This window comes from Nycticebus coucang, chromosome 19, assembly GCF_027406575.1.
Source record: "Nycticebus coucang isolate mNycCou1 chromosome 19, mNycCou1.pri, whole genome shotgun sequence".
NCBI lineage: Eukaryota > Metazoa > Chordata > Mammalia > Primates > Lorisidae > Nycticebus > Nycticebus coucang.
The window spans coordinates 61,678,247-61,702,388 of record NC_069798.1 but is presented as its reverse complement, the minus strand read 5'-3'; the positions used below and the strand labels follow the sequence as shown (position 1 = coordinate 61,702,388).

At 34.6% G+C, this 24,142-nt stretch overlaps 1 protein-coding gene and 1 non-coding gene across 4 annotated transcripts in view; one reads left to right on the top strand and one right to left on the bottom strand.

Moving 5' to 3' along the window:
* Window positions 1-24,142, top strand: part of CDH19 (cadherin 19) — a 76,284-nt gene that overhangs the window by 19,711 nt on the left and 32,431 nt on the right. For all 3 annotated transcript variants that reach the window (XM_053571560.1, XM_053571559.1, XM_053571561.1), the window contains 5 exons: window positions 717-1,011; window positions 5,834-5,953; window positions 9,842-10,006; window positions 15,940-16,124; window positions 16,649-16,902. In XM_053571560.1, coding sequence (XP_053427535.1) covers window positions 717-1,011; window positions 5,834-5,953; window positions 9,842-10,006; window positions 15,940-16,124; window positions 16,649-16,902 — 1,019 coding nt within the window. The remainder of the gene's footprint in view (window positions 1-716; window positions 1,012-5,833; window positions 5,954-9,841; window positions 10,007-15,939; window positions 16,125-16,648; window positions 16,903-24,142) is intronic.
* On the bottom strand, window positions 11,438-11,544 carry LOC128572258 (U6 spliceosomal RNA). Its single transcript, XR_008376150.1, has one exon. It is a non-coding gene; the product is annotated as a U6 spliceosomal RNA (small nuclear RNA).

The following is a 24,142-nucleotide window of genomic DNA, read 5'->3' as shown; positions in this document are numbered from 1 at the left end:
GGTGAATCTAGGATTAGAAGTCATGTGGTCTGAATCACAAATCTACACGAAAACCAGGTGACTCTGGAAAAGCTTGTAAAATTGAGTGTCACTCTTATTCTCTATAGAAAAAATACAGTATGCATTTCATAATATTATTATGTGTGGTATTCGAAAACACTAATATAAAGGAAGTTACATATACTGTGGCATGTATTATATGCCCAACAAAGGGTTAAAATAATTTTCTTCTCATTATGCTCTCTAATTTTCTTTCTAATATTTCCATGTTTTCTGTGCATTTTAAGACAAAAGACAGAGTATTGCTGTCTAAAGAGCATTTTCTTCTTTTGTCTCCAAGTCTCAACCTAATATAAGCATTTGAGAGTATGCTTTTATTGACTAAGAATGTAATTGTGAATCAAACTTGAACCAAGCATTTTGTACATAATTTACGAAAGAGGCTTTATTTTTCAATTATTTTATTTTCTAATCAGTATCATTATATAGAATAATTAAATTTGTACAGTTCTTTACATCAAAAATTTAGACACTTGCATCTGCTTGGTGATACATTTTAATTCTGAAATTAGTATTTTACCTATGTAATATAATGTGGGAATTATATAGAATATTTCACTTAGGGAACAATTAAAATAGATGCCAACATAATCACTGAATTTGATTTACCTGTTTCAGCTGTCTAGCAAGTAAATTATCCCTCTTCTCATTTGTAGCTAAGATCTGATTTGGACAATGGAAACAACTCTTTCCAGTATAAACTTCTGGGAGTTGGAGCTGAAAATATTTTTACCATTGATGGAAGGACAGGTGACCTATATGCCAAACAGAAGCTTGATAGAGAAGAACGATCCCTCTACATCCTAAGAGCTCAGGTAATAGACATCACCACTGGAAAGGCTGTGGAACCTGAGTCTGAGTTTGTCATCAGAGTTTCGGATATCAATGACAATGAGCCAAAATTCCTAGATGAACCTTATGAGGCCACTGTACCAGAGATGTCTCCAGAAGGTATTGCATATTATTTACGTCAAAGATGTACTAACATTAAAAACAAATTTAAAATATCAAGTATATATTACAGAGTTCAGAAATGAATCAATCATTTAATGTTCTACACTGGTACTTCCTTCTACAAACATGTTTAAGTAAAATACTTGAAAGGATTAAATTTTTATAAACAATTGTAGATACATCAATAAATTTGTTATTAAAATGTCATCTTGATTTTCAAAGCAACAGGAAATAAGGCTACATATGTTTATTTGAGCCATTCATAAAATTCTTTAGCCTGTTTGTTCACTAATTTCTTAAGTATAACAATTTATTTTTCAAAACAAAATATACTTTTGTATCTCAAAGAAGGTAAAAGATAACACTGCAAGGTATGCATGAAGAAATAGGTTAAATGAACTTGTAAGACAAAAACAACCACATTCATTGAAACCAAGGGATATGAATACCAAAAACACAACAAAAGTTGAACACTTTTCTGTGGCCATATGCATTTCAAGTCCCCTTTCAAAGACCAGTGTTATTGTTATTAATGTTTTAGATATAATAGATATGCAAAAGGGTGATTTATATAAGATATTAAGTACTGATTGCCTTTGAACTCAGAAATATATTCCCACTTGGGAGAAATTATGATTATGCAAAATTTCTCCTTTTTTATTCACACGGTAAAATTTAAATCAAAGATTTACTAACAGTGACGAATAAATGTGATTTAATAATGGTCATTTTAAATTATGCTGACATGCTTCACAGCTGCATTAGCAAAATAGTCAATTCACTAGCCAATGATTATAAAAATATATTCTATCATATATTTTCCTGACTCTTCATTTTTTTAACTTTCCAGGTAGGAATTTAAAGATGCTGGACTATGTTATTTAGAACATATAGGTATTTAACAAGAGCTTAAACAAAATTTTCTGTGTAATACATATTAGGATAAATAACCATTGGATGTAAACAACATTTTAAAATCATTCTGTTGGGTGGTGCCTGTGGCTCAAAGGGGTAGAGCACCGGTCCCCTATGCCGGAGGTGGTGGGTTCAAACACAGCCCCGGCAAAAAAAAAAAAATCATTCTGTTTTGGTAGCTGGACAAAGACCACAGTTCTTCCTCCTCATCCTCTCCCCTACTCTTTCAGGTTTTTCATAGAACCTTCGTCTGTCTTCTTTTTCTCTGTCTTCCTTTTACTCCCCCTCTTCTTCTTCCTCTTCCTTGAAAGTCACATATAATGGACCTAAACTGTGTCAGGAAACTTTCTTTGGAGCCGGGGATAGAATTGTGGAGGAGCACTCCCATAGCAGAGCTGTTCGGACTGAATGTACCAACAAGGGAGTCAATAGGACAGGTTTGTGGGGCATGGTGATGGATGAGTCCCTTTGGCACAGAATGTAGCTAGAGAAGAGAAAAGCATCCCAGCTGACTAGACCGTTAATCAGAAGAAGATTGCCTGGAAAAATTAGAATGAGTGGAATTGACTCTGACAGTATGAAAAAGAGAAAAACATGAGAAAAGGTGTTGCAAACGAAGGAGAGATCTCTCCAATGTGTGGAGTTCTACTGTGAGTCTGAATAAACTAAAAACAGAGTAGTGACTCATGATTCCCAAATTGAAGGTCCCTGATGACTTTGATAAGGTCGGTTTGGTCTAATTTGTGCAATTGTAGAGTACTCTATGTCATAAATGGAAGGAGAAGAGGGAGTAACAGTGAATTTACCCAACTTTAAGAGGAGCCGTGCTGTGGGGAGAAAATAATGATGTGAGAAATGAAATGGAGGGAGGTCAAGAGGAGTTTTTGTTGGTTTATCACTGTGTACTGAATTATTAAGGTGGGAACTTTAATCACACAGTTATATACTATTGAGGATGACCAAAGGAAGAATATTGTTGAAGCAAAATAAAAGGAGTATAACTACTATAAAACTATTATTGTAAAAGGAAAGAGTCATGGAATCCAGGCACTAGGAGAAAGGGTCAAATTCAAGTAGGCTGACATATTGGTTCGTAATAAATAAATTAATAGGTATTTCCTTTTATTTCACTAGTGAATTATGATACAAGTACAGTGACTGAGAGAAAAGGAGTAGAATTTTAGAGAAAGAAGAGGAGGTAAAAACAGCCGCATTAGTAGATAATGAACCCACAAAGAAATTATTGTTTGTACAGTACATTATTGGTGTCATGGTGTCCAGACAGTTCCACGATGGGTGATTTAATGGCTTGATCCACACTACCATTGATCTGTTTATGCATTGCAATTTGAGGTCCTTATACAGATTATCTGCGTAGGTCAGTACATCCGATGGGCATGCCTGTTAGAGTTCAAGTTTTATAAGGAATCCTACAGAAATCAGTGAGCACATTTTAAACCCTTCTTTGAGAGGAAGGAGCCAACAGATCACTGGTCAGTTGCTATCAGAAATGCTGTCTCACATGAAAAGAAAATATTCCTGTTGTTCTGTCAGCCTATTTATCAGTGGTTTCCCTCTGAAGCATTTCATGATTTTTGTTGATTTTCTTTAGAGGTTAAAAAGATCGAGTAACAAAATTATACATGATTTCTTTTCCCCTCAATCTCAATATTTAATTTATGAATACTGTTCATTCTTTTGTAACTGTAAGCAGGCTACAAAATATGCAATCTAGACTTTGAACAATACTTGCTAGTTTTTACTAAAATTTTAGCAAGTGAAAAACAAAGACGGAGCATATAAAATAGGTGTAGCGTGCTGTTTAATAAGCAATTAAGTCCACTTTGGAAGGCTGTGCCATTGTCAACCCTTAACTGCATCTAAAAGTAAACTTGTAGCAAACACAAAACTCTTACCTTCATATGATCTTGAAAAAGAAGTTGGGTGATGTATTTTCTGCAGTTCAAAATCCGGATAGAAGTGAATCATGTTTTAACAAGTTAGGTCACACTGTGTGAAACAGAACAACAGGAAATACTTATAGTTTACATATTACAAATGCTCGTTGGAGTTAATGCACTTTATTATATGTGTGTGTTCATTAAAAGAAAATTCTAAACTTTACTCCTTTAAAATTTAGTTTTAGAATAACAGTGATAGGAAACATTCTTTATTTCAGAGGAAGAGTTTCAGCAATTGAATATGATTACATTGAATTTTTAAAATGTCCATTTACCATTTAGAAATTTGCCTTTTATTCACAATTTTCTTAAAGCGCTTTTACAAATAGAAGTTGACTTTTCTCAGATATACTTTATATGTATAATGTGATTTTTTAATTTTCTTCTTTATTTGTAATATTCAGAATAATTGTTTAAAGAAATAAACTATTTAAGACAGATTCACAAGGATGCAGTGATGAGCCTGTATAAACAATGGTTCTTACGTAGAATTGTAGCCATAATATTTTAGAACACAGTCACAATTTGTAGTGATGACTGGCCTATTGTTAGGGAACAGGATGATGAGGAGGTGGAAACCACATTTTTTAAGAACTTCTTGGAAGTGATTCTGATAGTTAACGATAATCATGATTTTAAAAAGAAGTAATTACATAAGTGTGGAAAGCCTCCTATACTTGAAAGGTCCATTGTTGTGATACATGTATTTGTTATGACCCAAGCATGACTAGCAAATATAAAAGGATTACATATGTTCTTATAAAAATTACTAGAAAATATAAAAGGATTACATATGTTCTTATAAAAATTAGTATGGGAATTAAACATTCGACTGCCTCAATCACCAAGTGACTATTTGTGTACATATAGCTGGTAATGTAAAAAAGGGGGCTGTGAGACACTTGTTCATTTCCATTGAAAGACAGTTTGTTGGTCTTATAGTAATTTTTTGAATTTTGTGTGGACTATACTACTAATCCCTGACTATAGGTAAATGTACAAATTGATTCTCTTACAAATAACAAACCGTCGTGTAAGTTATATCATAAAAATGCTAAGACCAAACAGCAAAGAATGTACTATATTGAAGGAAGCAGTGAAAATTTCAACAATTGGTAGAGTATAGAAGGATTGCCTATTAGAGTGGCTCAGCTTATGAAATGGAATTGTAAAGGAAAAAATTTATGACACTGTTGAAAAGAAAACCAGAAGCTATTTGATTTTGGGCCATTTGTGTTGCCTTCTCATCAACGCAATACAGTGTTTCAAAGAATATAGATTTCCACAGGATCCATAATGCCCAATTCCATGCTTACAAAAAGCTTATTAAAAACCATGCTATTTTTCCATAAACATTTTTACATTTAATTATATCACGTGATTTTATTGGCCGTTACAAAATTTTGATGAAAATGCTTACCAAATCAGTGTCTGCAAGATTTTGCTTTTGCTTTTTTTTCTTCTTCAAGATAAGTGGGTATATACTATAGAAAGGACTTGAACAAGCTCAATATTTCACCCATCCTCAACTGGATCCTCTTTCCAGCTCATTTCAATAATCTTTATGAATCTTTATGAATGAATGTTTATCAACATCCCATTATTTGTTGGGGAAAACCATTTCCAAGTTATTTTTAATTCTTCCACTACAGACCTTAGAAAGCTTATGAATTTTAAAATTATACATTATAAGCAATAGTTTAATAGTTATATTTATTATGTCACAGACCTATACGTTTAAAATTCAACAGGCAATTAAGGATTTTTTGTATTTGATTATATCCTCTTGCCTATACAAAACTATATTACATTTACAATTATGAACAAGCAGGATGTTTTATAATATCAGTTTTCTTGCTAAAGAAAGAATGTTTTTCTGAATGGAATTCATACTTGAACAAGACCACTGTCTTATATCCTGCTACTGTGTATTTTCCCTTCAGGAACGTTAGTCACCCAGGTGACCGCGAGAGATGCTGATGACCCTTCAAGTGGCAATCATGCTCGTCTCCTGTACAGCTTACTACAAGGCCAACCATATTTTTCTATTGAACCAACAACAGGTATTTGTGAGTAAAATACAGTGCTATTTTCATGAATCTGAAGTAGCCAAATGCCAGCAAAAATATCTGCTAGAAACACGTTTTACAGTAGGCCTGATGTTTCAATTAATAAATGGGTTGTAATTCCTAAGCATTTCCTTAGTGTTAGTCTTGTAGCCCTTTAGCTAATTTTCTAAGGTTGAGAAATTGGATTTTCCTTATCCATATCACAAAAATGACTTGCGTATGGGTTTATATAACATGTAAAGGTTTTATAAACCAATTAGAAAAAAAAGACAAATATCCTGATTTAAAAATATGGGAAAAGGATATTTAATAGCAATTGACCAAGGGTGATATACAAAAAGCCTGTAAGTGTATTAAAAATGCTCAGCCTCGTTACTTATCAAGAAATAAAATAAAACCATAAAGAGTTATACCTGCATTCTCAGAATGAGCTTGTGAGTCTAAGGCTGAGCGCATGAATTGGTATAAAGCATTCACATGAAAATAAAAGTTCTGTGTTTTACAGATTTTTAATTTAGATGAATGCTCTATTTGATTATTTTTCTATAATTTTTTCACCAATTTACTTTAATCAGTTGAATACTTAATAAAATAAATAAAACACAGATTTTTCTTTTAAACATAACTATTGAATACGTAATTATATGATACTAGTTTATTTAGCCAATGTTAACTGTTACATTCAAAACAAAGACTAAGTCAATATGAATATTTCCTTGAGGAGCTTGTCTCTAAAGATGAAAAGAAAAAGTATATAACTAATCACCCAGAATGTGGCAAGTGCCAAAAAGGCAAAAGGAAAACCTTATTTCCAGCTTGATTATAAGAAAAAGATTCTAAGAATCAAAACTTTTTGCTTGACCTTTAAATGTTTCTTATTTACTCATTCATTGATCAAATATTAAATGGCTCAGTATTTTTCCATGAAGCTTTCTTGGGAGAATCAGATTATGAGAACTGTGATTTGAGTGGCTGTCTTCTTATGTCTCCCAATGATGGTATATAGTTTTTATTAATCTGGATGCACAGGAGAGAAGTGATTTTATTACATGCAGTGAATGCCTTAAGACATCAGGCTTCTATCCCCTCACCCGGTCCTCAGTGAGAAGACAGAATATGCATCTAGCCTTATACAACACACTGGGCTGCAGAGGTGTGACACGGCAACATCGAATACCGTAACTAAACTAAGATCCAAAGAGAGACTCCTCTCTCAGAACTTATACATAAATGCTAAAATGCGAATATTAATATAAATACATCCAACTTGTAATTAATTATGAAGTGAAAAAAGAAGTTCCAATAAAAGAGAAAAAGTGAGAACAACCTTAGATTTTGTGGTCAAGACAGAATACACTGAAACCAGAATGCTGAGCTGAGCTGACGGCCAGAGGGAAGAGAGAGGGGAAGGGTGTGCCAGGTTATGGGAAGAATTTGGGTAGATAACTGAGAAGAGAAAGAGTTGGAACTCTTAGAAACCTATTAGAAGCAAGTGTGGAGAAGAAAAACAGAGAGTAGAAAGGGCAGTGTCTAGGGAATAGACACACACTGGGTCGTACTGGACCTTTGTGACCATGTTCAGCGCTGTCTTCCCAGGCTTTCCTGCCCCCACCTGGCACACTGATTTCTTAAATCTATTGGGCGAGTTTGCTAAAGCTACTGATTTATTGATGAAGGTGTTAGAATAAACAGCAAGACAAATGTGGATCTAAACACTGAAGTCTAGGTTTGGGGGTATATAAGAGTATCTTGGAAAATAAATTTATCCTTTGTTCAGTATGAAGACTGAGAAGAAAATTTGAAAATAAAGTAAACATAATTAACTGAAGGCCTGGTAAGAGGACGTAAAGGCCCCTGTGTTTCTCTTACCCACTGCTTGACTAATCTGCATGGCTTTAAGCACAGATTACCAAAAGCTCTAACACTATTCTCTTTTGCCAATATAAAGCACAATCCTCACTTGAGTCACACAGGGGGAGATGCTAGCTGCATCTGGTCAACATAGTCAATGGTTTTGGCTCTGAGTCATGTAGTCATGTGATTTATTACATTGGGGAAATATATATATATACACACACACACACTTTTTTTTTAATTTTCTTCATTTTTTTAGGTCCAATTTATCTCTTTTTAAAAAAGTGACACAACTTTTTAAATGAATGCTTTGCCTTGGATACATTTGAGAATTGCATTTTTTGTTCTATTTCAATATATTTAGGAGGTACAAGTGTTTCTGTCACATGGATGAATTGTATAATGTGCTGAAGTCAGGACTTTCAGTGTTTCTAGAATAGTGTACTTTGTACTCAGCTGGTAGTTTTTTATCTCTCACCTTCCTCACTATCCCCTTTTCTTAGTTTTCAATGTCAATTACATCACTTCATGACTCTACCTATCCCTCATTTAGCTCCCACTTATAAGTGAGAATGTGTGGTTTTGGATTTTCTACTCCTGAGATACTTCACTTAAGATAATGGTCTCTAGCACTATTCTTGTGGCTGCAATATGTATTATTTCATCCTTTTCATGATTGAATAGTACTTGATGGAATACATCTACCACATTTTCTTTATCCTATCATCAGTTGATGGGCACTTAGGTTGATTACGTATACAGTAGAACTTCTGTATGTTGACTACCCAAGAGACTAATAAACAGAGGTGGTCAACATAAGGAACTAGGCCTCAGTACCTGTGTGTGCATGTCTGGTATGTGAAAATTAGGTCAATTTAAGGAGGTGGTCAATGTAGGGGGGTGGTCAACTCTGGGCATCCTACTACATTTGCAATTATGAATTGTGCCACTATAAACACTTATGTGCAGGTATCCTTTGGTTAAATTCCCAACTATGCATTTGCTGAGTCAAATGAGGTCTATCTTTTACTTCTTTGTGGAATCTCCACACTATTTTCCACAGTGATGTACTAGATTACATTGCCATCAACAGCGTATAAGCACTACCTTTTCAATACATAAGTGCTAATCTCTTTCTCTCTCTCTTTTTTTTTTTACTAAAACAACAATATATATTCATTTTTAGTAGTGGTCATTCTGACAAGAGTAAGGTATTATGTCTTTGTAGCTGTAGTTTGCATTTCCCTAATAAATAGTGATGGTAAGCATATTTTTGTGGGTTTTTGTTTTTGCTTTTGCCACTTGTCTATTTTTTCCCTTATATTTGTATTTAACTGTTCCCAAAATATTTAGAATTATTTGGCTGTCTCCTATGATCCTGATTTGAGTTTTTCTTTTCAGTGATAATTAATATTTACTACATGATTTTATAGGAGGTGGTCATTTATTATAACATTTATCATGTACTACTGTGAGTTTGAATGTATTTTTTCCATATATGCATATATTACATATATCTATTTACATTATGAATAATTATGGGCCAACAACCACACCTTCTTTAGTCTCATGACTCTAAAGTTTAATGTCACAAGGTCACAAGTTTGGTCTTTTGTTTGCTTTGCCTCAATCCAGTATTCTGGTATTGTAATATTTACACAGTTAATAATTCAAAGTATGGAGTCAAAGTTAATGGGGCACACCAATATTGTGTTAGAGAAGATAGCAGAAAATAGGTTTAGGTAAAAATAAGAAATACGCATTTCTACATGTGAATCATCTTAACGTGGTATTGTATTATGAGTCTACCAGTGTCACCAGTATTGTGTTGATCAATATAGACTCTTGTCAGGGTTGGTATTTAAATTATTATTATTTTTCATCAGGGGAGCATCTGACACATTGTTGTCATTCAACATATATCAAAAGATTGATTGTTATGGTAAAATGCTTAAGAAATTAAATAAAATAAGACAATGTCTTGTTTAATAATAAAATAATAACTAGAATTTTATTATATTTTTAAAGGAGTTATAAGAATATCTTCTAAAATGGATAGAGAACTGCAAGATGAGTATTGGGTAATTGTTCAAGCCAAAGACATGATTGGTCAGCCTGGAGCACTGTCTGGAACAACAAGTGTATTAATTAAACTTTCAGATGTTAATGACAATAAGCCTATATTTAAAGAAAGTAAGTAAAAAGCATCCTGAATCTTCATTATAATGTAAATATCTGTGTGTTAAAATATGGGCCAATGTTAGAATTTGCATTCTATTTTTTTTTTAGTTTATTCAACATATTTTTGATAGCATTAATTTAATTTAATTTAATTTAATTTTTTAATTTAATATTTATTCAATCATAACTATATACATTTATGGGGTACAATCTAATGATTTTATATGTGGAATGCTTAAGTGAAACTGATTAATGCAACCATCACCTCACTTATTTTTTGTGCTAAGACTTTATAATATACTCTTAATTGTTTTGAAATTCACCCTGGCATTTTGCACATTGGGTGAGATCCCACCAAATACCCTTTCCTCCACTATCCCTCACCCCTCCCCTCCCCTATTCCGCCTCTTCTTTCCTTCTTTCTGGACTATATTTGTATTTTATCATTCATGTGAACGTGTAAGTGATTATATATTGGTTTCATAATAGTATGGAGTATGCTGGATACTTTTACTTTTTTTTTTTCATTCTTGAGATACTTCACTAAGAAAAATATGTTCTGGCTCTGTCCAGGTAAACATAAAAGATGTAATGTCTCCATTTTTTTATGGATGCATAGTATTCCATGGTATACATGTATTGGAGTGGATGTGGAGAGAAGGAACACTTCTACACTGCTGGTGGGATTGCAAATTAATATAGCCTTTTTGGAAATAAGTATCAAGAATTCTCAAGGAAATAAATGTTGATCTACCATTTGATCCTGTAATTCCATTACTAGGTATCTACCCAGAAGAACATAAATCATTTTACAAAAAGGACATTTGTACCAGAATGTTTATTGCAGCCCAATTCATAATTGCCACATTGTGGAAGCAACCCAAATGCCCATCAACCCATGAATGGTTTAACAAATTGTGGTATATGTATACCATGGAATAGAGTTTGCATTCTAAAAGCACTGTGCTAACCTTAGAATTATACAAATTTGTTCATTTTTCTAAATCGTGGTTCATTTCATTTGCATTAAACTTCAAATACAAATGAAAGTGTGATGTGTTCATTTTCTATTGCTTCTTTAACACATGGCCATGAACTTCATGGCTCAATACAAATTTATAATGTTAAAGAAGTTTGGTATGCGTCTCATCAGGCTATGATCAAGATATCTTCAGGATTGGGTTTCTTGCTGTAGGACTTAAGGGATGATCCATTTTCCTTCTCATTTAAGGATTGGCAGAATTCAGTTCTTTATGTTTACAAAATTGAATTCTCTTATTTTCCTGATGGCTGTTGACTGGAGAGAGTCCTTAAATCCTGGAGCCCCCTGTGCTCTTCTTGGCTTAGCTAACCTGTCCCAGAAACAGCAAAGAGTGTTAGATAGTTCTTACGGTGACATCTCTCTAACCAACAACGTTGCCAATTCTTCCATTTTTTTTTTTTTTAAATATGGAACGCTTCACGAATTTGCGTGTCATCCTTGCGCAGGGGCCATGCTAATCTTCTCTGTATCGTTCCAATTTTAGTATATGTGCTGCCGAAGCGAGCACAATTCTTCCATTTTTAAGAACTCATGGAATTAGTTTGGGCCTAGACTATAGCAGGATTAAGTGGGATAATCTCCAAGTTTTATGCAGATGATGATGAAGTGACCAGGACGAGACTCGGAAGACAGGAGAATTCCTGAGAATACTTCTTGAGACAAAATATCTTGAAGCTTCCAATATCTTTCTTAGTTTCTTGTGCTTTTCCCCAACTTTAATATTTTTGGAATAAATTAGAACATTCAAAATATTTTCCAAATTCTCTTAATTACCACAGGTCCATGAGTGAGATGATGATGTAACTGCTTTCAGTCACATTGAGCTTGGGTGAATGTGACACTTGCCTCCTTGCTTTGGTTCACACTGCTTTCCCTTGTGAACGAGCACTGCCTCCCCTCAATTTCAATATTCAATACATATACTTCTGTTGTGGGAGCCACTCCCTGCCCTCCAATTGGTATAAATCCAATTTTATACTCAGAATCTTGATTTATACCTGCGATGCACATTTAAAACCTAACATACAGTAAATTAAGCCCTTGATATTGCGTTCCTCCTCCTTGAAACCTCCTCTTCCTCAGGTTTTCCCACCCTCAGATACTCACAAATCCAGGTTTCATATCACTCAAGCCCAAACCTCACTTATTCAGACTGAATGCCTCTGTGTGAGATGAATTAATGATCCAATTTTGATTGTCCAATAATATCCAAGTTAAATTTACACCTAACCTAAGTTGATAATCTGTGCTGCAACATTCCTAATAATGCCTAACTTTCAATTATCTGTGAGCAAATACACAGATATACACACACACAAATACAAACACACATGTCCTTCCTCATAGAAGAAACTTATTTTGTTCAAAGGTTAAAAACCATCTTTCTACTTCTCTTTTTCTTAGACTCAAAATTCATTTATCTGAAGATCCTATCATCTATGCTTTTAAGAGATGTTAAATTTTTCTTGGATATACATCTAGGAGAGGAATTGCAGGATCAAACGGCAGGTTTTCATATCTACTACTTTTATATCCCTGAGTATTCTCCATACTTCTTCCAAAAGGGACATATTAGCTTGCACTCCCACCCACAGTGCAGAAGTGTTCCCTTTTCTCCACATCCATGCCAACATCTGTAGCTTGGGGATTTTGTTATGTGAGCCACTCTTACTGGAGTTTGATGATATGTCAAAGTGGTTTTGATTTGCATTTCTCTGATGATTAAAGATGATGAGCATTTTTTCATGTGTCTGTAGGCCAAAAATCACTTTATAACAAAGATATTTGCACCAGATTGTTCATTTCAGCTTGATTCATAATAGCCAAGTCATGGAAGAAGCCCAAGTTCCCATTGACCCATGAATGGATTAATAAATTGTGGTATATGTATACTATGGAATATTATGCAGCCTTAAAAAAGATGGAGACTTTACCTCTTTTATGTTTATGTGGATGGAGCTGGAACATAGCCTACTTAATAAAGTATCTTAAGAACTGAAGAAAAGTATCCAATGTACTCAGTACAATTATGAAACCAATTTATAATCACTCACACTTTCATATGAAGAACAGATAACAACTATGGCCCAAGATAGTTGGGCCCATAGATGAAGGAGGGAGGAGAAGGGACAGGAGGGGACAGGGGAGGGTAAATGGTAGTATCACACCTATGGTGCATAGGAGGGGAGGGGGGAGATCAGATCAAGGGAAGGTGAATGGTGGGATCACACCTATGGTGCATAATAAAAGGGTACATGTCAGATCTATTAGTATAGAGTATAAATGTCTTAACACAATAATTAAGTAAACGAGATGAGGTATATATTAACCATTGTGAAGTAAGTGTTCCTAATTCTATATGAAATCAGCACATTGTACCCCATAAATGCATTAATGTATGAAAAGCAGAGAGAGGGAAGGAGGGAGGGGGCGGGGCCTTGGCGCGTGCCACACCTTCTGGGGGCAAGACATGATTGCAAGAGGGACTTTACCTAACAAATGCAATCAGTGTAACCTGGCTTATTGTACCCTCGATGAATTCTGTACAATAAAAAAAATAATAAAAATAAAAAAAATATATATAAAAGATATTAAATGTTTTAACACAAAGAAATGTTACAGATTTGAAATTTTGAGATGGACGTACTAATTATACTGCTCTGGTCAATTTACCTTTTATTCATCAAAACATCACTATGCACCCCATTATTTATATGTACAATTATCATACATCAAAGTAAAATTAAAATTTAAAAAATATAAATTCTGAATATTTTTAAATAACTTCATTACTACTGCCTTGGATCATGCCACCATCTTATTTTGTCTCCATTGTTGAAAAGGCTCTCACTCTTCTCTCTGCTTCCACCATTGTTTCCGTTTAGTCTACTTCCAACACAGCTTTAGCAATCTTGTTATAAGTCAGCTCTCACCACTTCCATGTCTTCCTTTCCTTCTGACAGAAAAAATCTCAGTACTTAGTATAGCATGAACGTTCTCTCCATCCTCCCGTCCTGTCTCATTACTTCTTAAATCTCATCTATTGCTATTCTACCTTCTGCTTACTGAAAGGACCATAAAGACAATTGATCTCTTTCTTCCCAGAACACTCAAGAATGTCAGTATTTTCCTTTTCCTGAAATTCTATTTTTTCATATATTCATTCATTTCTTTCAATGCTTATTCAAAAGTCACAGCCACAGCTAATACTTTTCCACTTTATCAAAACTTTTAAACCATTCTAACACAACATAATCTCAGTACTTAATAGAATCTTATTTATTATATGCTTATTTACCTTGGAAAGTATAAGCTAATGGTAAAAGTTTTCTGTGTCTTGTCTCCTGTTATATACCCAGCCTCTAGAACAGGGCCCTGTGAAAATTTTGTTGTCAAAAATGATTTTTGAATGTATGGAAAATTGCATAGATCAAGTGTTAATCAAGGGAAATGTTTCAGATGTTTTTAACTTTGTAGGTCAATTGTTTAATATAAACTCAATATCACCTTTATATAAACTCAGTATCACCTTTAAGTCTAAAGCATTGGCTTTTGTGTAACCAAATAAACAATTATTTTAATTTTCCCTTAAGGCGAGAAACAGCATATTGTCCAACTGCTATTTTCACTCTAAAGAAACACAATATTAGCAATTATTAAGTAATGTTTCGTTGAGTTAAAAAGTAAAGTCTCCAAATGCAATCTCTGATGTGACTTATTCTATGCTTCTAAGGAACCAAGAATCCTTTTGAATAAAAATTCTATTGTATGTGCTCCTTCCTTTTAATTCTAAGAAGTTTCTTTCTTTAGACTATTGACATGTATGATGATTTTCTACATCTTGACACACATTGTAAATAGTAATTTAATTTTAAATTAAAATAATGCTAACAGAGTAATTCCTTATCAGCTTTATGTAAGTCAATCCTGGAAAGTAAAGAAACAAAGCTCAGCAATTTGTAGTTGTATCTATGTATTTCAAATATGTTTGCAGGTCTTTTCTTAGGGCCCAACCACTGGGACCATCTTTGACTCCAATACTGTTTTTCTGCCGCATCCAATTACCACCTGTCTTGGATCTACCTTTGCATTTCTTAGTGGCTAATGGGATCCAGGCTCAGAATCTCAAAGTTATGCTTAGAACTCCACCCTTTGCACTCAGTTTCTCCCCCTTTTAATTTGTCCTTACATTTACTGGTAACTTCAGTTATCAAGGAAGGTTTGAAGAACATTGAAAACGTCTTTCTATCAAACTTAATTCAAGATGGTTGAAGGACACAATACATACAAATCCTAATTACTGAGGTGGTGTATACATGAATAGAAATTTGGAGTAATTCATGCTGGTAATAGGCCTGTCCTAGAAATATTTGAGAGGCAATGATGAAGGCTCAAATAGCAAAGTGGGAAAATGTTCAGATTTCAACATAGACAGTGAGAAGATAGACACAAAGGGTGCCAAAAATGTACACTCATCTTAAGAAAGAAAAAACCGTGCTAAAATTGTACTACTCAGTATATGCCAGTAACATGTGTTCCCTTGTATACTTTATTTCATATCTCTTGTAATTGCAGAAGTCAAAGGTGATTTGAGTAGGACAATTCTAATACAGTTCCTTTCTCTTCTTAAAATGTCTATGCACCTTTTTTTGGCACCCGCTGTGTATGTGTGTTTGTGTGTGTACACCCTGTGTACGTATGTGTGTGCGTACATATACATATATATACACACACAGATATATAGACATATATGTATACTTACAGAGAGAGAAAGAGAGTTGGAGATGGACATTTACAAGTAACTGGGAATGGTTAATACGTATATAAAGGATGCTCTGATTAGGAGTTTCTGGAGTTTCATGTTAAGTATGTATTTGAATTATCCCAAATTTTGTTTTTAAAGGCTTGTACCGCCTAACTGTCTCTGAATCCGCACCCACGGGCACTTCTATAGGCAGAATCACAGCACATGATGATGACACAGGAGAGAATGCAGAAATGGATTACAGCATTGAAGAGGATGATTCGCAAACATTTGACATCATTACTAATAATGAGACCCAAGAAGGAATAGTTATATTAAAAAAGGTAGACATCCTAAAATTATTTGCTTTGCAGAAGAGTCTGAAATAAAATCAGAAATGTTACATATAATGATTTGGGGTAACTGATTAGATTTTTGCTTCATTAAGTCATTGAAATGAAAACCTATAATTTAAGACTTAAGGAGAAAAGGTTTAAAGATGAGTTATTGAGCTTCTTGAATTATATATGAAACAATTTTTTAAAAATCAAATAATGGGCAATTTTTTTAATTCTCAAACATGAGAATATTAATTCTCAATTCCATAAGGTATTTATGTCTATAAAAATACAATCTTAATCATACATGAAACTACAGTTGTTACAAAATATTTTATAATATATTATAACAAAATACAGATGTTTATGCCAAATTAATGATTATATAAGAGAAATTTTTGTATATAAAAAGGAAAGCGTAACTGAAAGGTAACTGAAACCTAATTTATCAAGTTAACTTTACTTTTCCCCAAGGAATACCTTGGGTTACTCATGCCTTTTATTTTTTTTTACACTGTATTTCTCTGTAGAATGTGGATTATGAGCAGCAGAACCACTATGGTATTAGAGCCAAAGTTAAAAACCTTCATGTTGATGAACAGTTTATGAAATACCATACCGAAGCCTCCACCACCTTCATCAAGGTCCAGGTGGAAGACGAGGACGAACCTCCTGTTTTCCTCCTTCCATATTATGTGTTTGAAATTTTTGAAGAAAACGCTTATGGATCATTCGTAGGCCTGGTATCTGCCACAGACCCAGATCACAGGAAATCCCCTATCAGGTATGTCTGTAAGGTCAGCTTCACATTAATGAAAAGGTCAGACTTAAGATAAAATTGCATGTAAATTCAAACAAGGATGCATCTGTTTTTATATCTCCCTGTATGATGCTTAATGAATTTGTAACACTTTAAATAAACATAATCTGCTTTAATGTTACTTAAGACGAAGTGAAACAGATGATTGCAAACAAGTGCAAAAAATATGAAATCCGCAAACTACAATCAATACGATAGATTCCCTTTTCATTGAATTAAGGACGGAAGGAAAAAGAAACCTTTTTTTTTTTTTTTTACCCCAAGTCAGAGTTAAAACAGGGTAGATAGAAATGTGGCTCATTATTTAAATTAAAATGTTTAATTGAAATGATATTCAAAAATTGAGAAAGCTTTTACAGGATATCATTTAACGATGTAAAAATAATATAAGTCCAACAGGTTAAAAAAAACCTGTGTTATAATCAAATAAGCATTTCTCATCTGTTTAAAATAGTCTGTTATTTTTAGTTACTTTTTATATTGTGATTTCTTTCTTTTTTAATATTTGAGGGGTATCCTCTTGGGGCATAAAAAACAAAACTTCCTGCATATTTCTTTCCACTGCCTTCCTTTGCTCACCCATTTTCCACAACTCATGGTAGAATTACATAAACTTACACATATTCATTAACATACTGGGGGCTGGTTTACTCTTTGGAAGCACTACTGATACAGCAAAAGAGAGCCATTAAATTTCTGGTACCAAAGGATGTTTCACCTTCCTTTTCGCTTCCTATTCATAAAATGCTGCCTTGGGCGGCGCCTGTGGCTCAGTGAGTAGGGTGCCAGCCCCATATGCCGAGAGTGGTGGGTTCAAATCCAGCCCCGGCTGAACTGCAACCAAAGAATAGCCGGGCATTGTGGCGGGCGCCTGTAGTCCCAGCTTCTCTGGAGGCTGAGGCAGGAGAATAGCTTAAGCCCAGGAGTTGGAGGTTGCTGTGAGCTGTGTGTCGCCATGGCCTTCTGCTGAGGGCGATAAAGTGAGACTCTGTCTCTACAAAAACAAACAAACAAACATAAAATTCTGCCTCTAATGTAGGGGTACAGATCTTACTTCCAGCGATTTTAGTAATTTTGTAAGCGTGTATACACAAAAATATATGTGTATGACCTTGTTTATCAATTATTTCATTTTAAAAAATATTTACCTATTAAACATTAATTGCTTTTCAGAGAATGCTAGATACCTTAGAATTTTTAAAAAAGTATTTTTAATATGGTCAATGTTATCATTTAAAGTGTTGGAGACTAATCTCAGGGATACAATTAAGGGAAAATATGATTAATAATAATTCTCATGAAGCATAGATGACAATGGCATACACTTAAAGCATATTACAAAATTAAGAATTTTATATCTAGTACATGTAAAAATGTTACATATGTATTAGAAAAAGTAGGCTGCAACCAAATATTAAGAGGTTATATGGTCTGCAGTGTCAGTATACCTATTGGTGGCTAATTAAATTTTCAACCTAAAAATCTTTTAGCTAAAATTTTTATACTGAAATAAGTTTAGAAATAACTGGTAAGTGACTATCAAGAAAATAATTTTCAGGGATTTGACAGATGATCTTTCACTTAGAACAGTGGTTCTCAGCTCTTCCTAATGCTGCGACCCTTTAATACAGTTCTTCATGTTTTGGTGACCCCCAACCATACAGCAACGTAAATAACTTTATGGTTGAGGGTCGCCACAACATGAGGAACTGTATTAAAGGATCGCAGCTTTAGGAAGGTTGAGAACCACTGACTTAGAAGTACCTTTTTATAACAGATTGCTTTGGGCGCCAGGTGCAGTGGCTTACGCCTGTATTCCTGGCACTCTGGGAGGTGGAGACAGGTGAATTGCTCGAGCTCAGGAGTTAGAGACCAGCCTAAGGAACAGCGAAACTCCATCTCTAAAAAATCTAGCTGGGTGTTGTGGTGGGCACCTATAATCCTAGCTACATAGGAGGCTGAAGCACGAGATCACTTAAGCCCAAAGGTTTGAGGTTGCTGAAAGCTTTAACACCACCATGACACTCTACTGAGAGCAACAAAGTGAAACTCTGCCTCAAAAAAAAAAAAAAAGAAAAGAAATTACTTTTCATACATTTCAGATTATTGCAGATGCAGAAGATTTTTTCTGTGGTGGTTGCTATTTTTCCCATATGGCATAACTTGATTTAGCGAACATTCAATATATCACGACAGCAAAATGGGACGTGTCTGAAAATAGCCACATGAGTACATTCCAGGAGATTGCTTCTTCTCAGATTCCGTTTTCTCTCTTCCCCTCCCCTTTGGAAAGAAAAGATCCAGAAGATGTTTGAATACAAATTGCAAAACGATTTCAATTTGAGTTTTAATTTGATAATACCTCTTCCTTAATATTCACTCCATGGTAAAATCTATGGAAACCAAAGGAAACATTAGTATATAGGATTTTAGCCTTACGGATTTTACATTGTTTTGGTAAACACCGACTAACACATAATAAACAAAGTAAATTATACCCAATTCATTTTGCTCATATTAGTTTTTCCTACCAACTAATAGTCACCTGCTGTTTCTGGGAGGCATGGAAATTCCCGGACTAGCTGTCAGCAAGTCTTGGGTGAAATAAATAAATCGGTTTAACAAAATATTTTTGCAAGGTCAGAAAAGCTTGTAAAGCAGGATCTGCATTGATATGAATTATAATAATAAACTGCATGGCAAAAGTCTTCATTAAGAGGGGTAAAAAATAAAGAAAGAATGCAATATTACACCTTAAAGTGAGAAGAAAGAATTGTTTTTAAGGAGCTTAGTGTAGAAGAAAGTAGAGGAGCCCAGAGACCATCTGCAATATAATTAATGTTTAAAAATTAGGAAGAACTTAATAAAGAATTTTTCTTAAGAATTTCATTTTGTCCCTAAGACTATGTATTACTACAAAGGACTCAATATTTGTTTCTCTCAAAATTTTATATATTGAAATGTTAAATGGTATTAGAAGGCAGGTCCTATAGGTGGAAATCAAATCACAGGGACAGAGCCCAAATGAATGGACACGGAGAAGGGACCCAGAGAGCTTGCGCCTCTTCATCAGTATGGATAACAAGAAGTCAGAGTGTGCAACCTCACCAGGGTCCTTGTCACAAACCAACCATACTGGTGTCATGCACTTGGACTTCTTACCTCTCATGTGGTGAGAAATGTGTCACACTGTCTATAAGCCACACAGACTATAATAATGAGCTATTGTGGCCCAAGGTGACTCAGACATTGCCATGTTATTTAGACTCCAAGTATGAGAGATATTATACTTTTTTTGCCATCACTGAGTTTAATTTATCCTTTGGATATTATCAAAGATTCCTCATTAACTAAGCCTAATGCCAAATTTTGATATATTTTATAAGCATAAGAAATATCATGTATTCTTTTCTGTAAGAAAAACAAACACAAAATAGCAAATAAAAACCCAAAGCAAGCAGAAAACAGAAAAAAAAAAGACAAAAAAATTAGATTCACAATGGCATTAGAAGCAATAAAAAATTCCCCAATGCTGCTTTTTTTTAATTTTTATTTTTTACCAAATGCTGATTTTTCAAAACACTAATAAAATTTATCAACCTCTAGCCAGATAGATCAAGGAGAGAGAAGAATGAATAAAGAATACCATTTTCAGGAACGCCATAAATAAAAGTGGGAGTATAAATATTGGTCCCATAGATCAATCAATTAAAAATATTGATTATAAAGACTACTTTTAACAACTGTAAACCCATACAGTCAGATTAATTTATTGTCAGAAATATCCATGTTTGTATTAAAAAAGAGAAATAACCTTATTAAACATACATATATACAACCATACATACATACACACACACACACAAAATATATCTAATTAAAAATTCAGTTAAAAACTTAAAAAAAGAAAAGTTCACTTCCAGGACAAAAGATAGGGACTAATAAATTCTACCAAAGCAACGAAAAATATAGACTAGTGTCCCACATTAAAAAAAAAAAAAATAGACAAAAATCCTCGACAAAACAATGGTTCCTCCAGCTGCCTGTGTAAAGGATAGTAGTAAGAAATATGACAATTAAGTTCACAAACTCATCCTAGAAAAAGTGCCACCTAACTCATTGCTGAGTATCACTACAGTGACTGTCTAGGTACTCCCCTCGGGAAGCTATGCACCTGTGTAGTCAGTGTCTACCCCACCCTGATTCAAAGAAATTTTAAAGTTCTTTTTCTGGAATGGTCATCCCAGCTGTCATTATATTACCCTTGATGTCCTGAATGTCATCAAAATATCTTCCTTTCAATATTTCTTTTATCCTTGGGCAAAGGAAAAATTCCCTGGGGGCCAGATCAGGTGAGGTGAGTAGAGCAGGTGTTCCCGTGTAGTTTTTACTTACTGTCTGCCCACTTCCGCTCAGTGCTGTGGGAGCTAGTGCATTGCTGTGATGCAAAAGCCAAGAGCTCATGACAAGATTTTCAGTTAAGATTTTCCCTTCTGTTTCTCTATCAGTGTTTGCTTAGTCCGCTGTGCTTCTCACAGTCAGCTGATGGTTTCGACACAAAATCTGATGAAGTTTTGCAATGTTTTCATGAGTTCTGCTCATTGCTGTCCATCCTGACTTCTCTTTATCAGTGACACATTTTCCTCAGAAAAAATGTGTAGTCTAGTTGTACATTGCCACTTTCTTCATGGCAATTTCCCCATAAACTTAGCACATCTTGACCTCCGGGACAGCTGAATGTGAGCTTATGGGAAAATAGAGTCATTGTAGAGATGAACATTTCTGATAAAGTTATACTGGAGTAAGCTGGGCTTTTTATCCCATATGACTGATATTTTTACAGTAAGACAGGATGTGACAGCCATATGATAAGGGAGGCAGAGACTGGAGTGATGGATATGGGATGAGAGACAGCAACGAGATGGCCAGATAATGCCAGAAGCTTGAAAAGTCAAGCAAGGACCCCCTACAGTATTCAGAGGGAGCATGGCATGTTGACACTTTGATTTGGGACTTTTAGCCTCCAGAACTCCAGAAAACACGTTTCTCTTATGTTCAGCCCCTCAGCTTATGGTGCACTGTTGCAACAGACTTAAAAAACTCACTCATTTGGGGTGATGCCTGTGGTTCAAAGGAGTAGGGTGCCGGCCCCATATACCAGAGGCAGTGGGATCAAACCCAGCCCCGGCCAAAAACAAACAAACAAACAAACCAAAAAAAAAAAAAAAACCTCACTCATTTGTATCAACATGAAAACTCATAGGCAACTTAAATTTTGATCTCTCAAAGCTAAAATTAACACAGATATCCTTCACTGAATGAATATATTACAAAACAAAGCAAAACAAACACAAACAAACAAAATCTGTGGTCCCTTGAGGACAAAGGTATTACAAAGTAAGGTAGACAGTAAAAAATTATATCTTTACTGTGCTGGTGGGCACATGAGACTCCTCATTTGCCCAAATTGTCCAAATTCACATGACTTTCATCACATAGAGTAAATATGATTTAGTAAAAATTTTGAAAAAAATTTCAAGCAGAACTTTGAGGATATTCTTAAATTGGAATGTACACTATTACAAATGTGCTTTACTATATTATACATAAAATAACATTACTCAAGTGAGGGCAACTAGGAATAAAAGTGTAACCTAAGTAAATTTGGAAATCTATTTAAATTCTAAATCTGAAGGATAGAAACGGCCATTCACAAGAAATGTGCTCTACATGCCTGATTGGTTTTTCAGGGGGCTATTGTTTAGCAATTATGACGTCATGCTCTGTGTATACGAGAAGTGAGCATGTAAGTGAATACGCTGAAGATGATGAGAGTAAGGCTTGTTGTCATCTAAAGAAGAGGTTACAAATAAGAAATGGGGGATGTCTTAGATGAAGGCTGTGGTACTGGATTGATATCTGAGGTATTATTATGCACAGAGACCTTTTTAATAGATGTGAAGATGTACTGATGTGAAAATAAATATAGAGGCAAATTTTTCTTCTTGATGCCCACCGGGAAGGCCTACAAGCCATGAAACAGAGGAAGCGATAGCGGCAAGTCTTTCCCATACACCTAGATCTTGTTTTCTAATACAATTCTCCAATTAAAGATGCAGAGAATCCTCGGAGAATTGGAATCCAGAGCTGTTGCAAGAAAAATGAAAAGATTGGCTTGGCACCCATAGCACAGTGGTTACGGATCCGGCCACATACACAGAGGGTGGTAGATTCGAACCCAGACTGGGCCAGCTAGACAACTGCAATAAAAAAAATAGACACACGTTGTGGTGGGCGCTTGTGGTCCCAGCTACTTGGGAGGCTGAGGCAAGAGAATCACTTAAGCCCAAGAGTTTGAGGTTGCTGTGAGCTGTGATGCCATGGCTATCTATGGAGGGTGACATAGTGAAACACTCTCCCTCAAAAAAAAAAAAGAAAAAAGAAAGAAAAATGAAAACATGTTCCTAGAGCATCTGATTGTGCCAGAAAGAAAGGAAATATTGAAATAAAGAAAATAATGAAAGGATGGTGGGGTATATTTTAAGGTCCTCCAAATGTGCTAGAATTATCCTAAATGTCCAAAGTTATAAATATTTATGCAATAAATATATAATAATATTTGGTTTATATGATGAGTTTTGACTTATTGTGTAAAGGAAAAAATATGAGTTGGTTCTCATATAGATAAATAAAGGGACACCTTATTTTTATAGAATTATAAATGTAGAACGATGATAGGAATAGGAAATCATCATTACCACACCAAAGTCATAATTTTTGTGGGCATTATTCAACTATGGGCACTAAAATTGGTGAGCAAACGTTTGAGAAGAAACCAGATGATTTCAAAATATTATCCTGAGATCTGCATTAATTTTAAAAAAGAATAATAACTTTATACTTGTAGTACAGAAACCTGGATAACATCACTTAATCATGTGATCAGGTTAATATCACCATTAATGACGTGGGGTCAACATCACATACTCCCCTGACAGGGCAGCCTAGGAAGGGCTTATCACATCTGTGTTATTCCTGTCAAAAACGTATACTCTTCATCTAAACGCAGGAAAGCATCAGACAAACCCAAACTGAGAGACATTCTATAAAAGAAGCAGCCAGTAATCTTCCTTAGCATCAAGATCACAAAAGGCAGCAAATATCTGGCCTGAGTTTGGAGGGAGGGCGATTGGTGGGATTACAC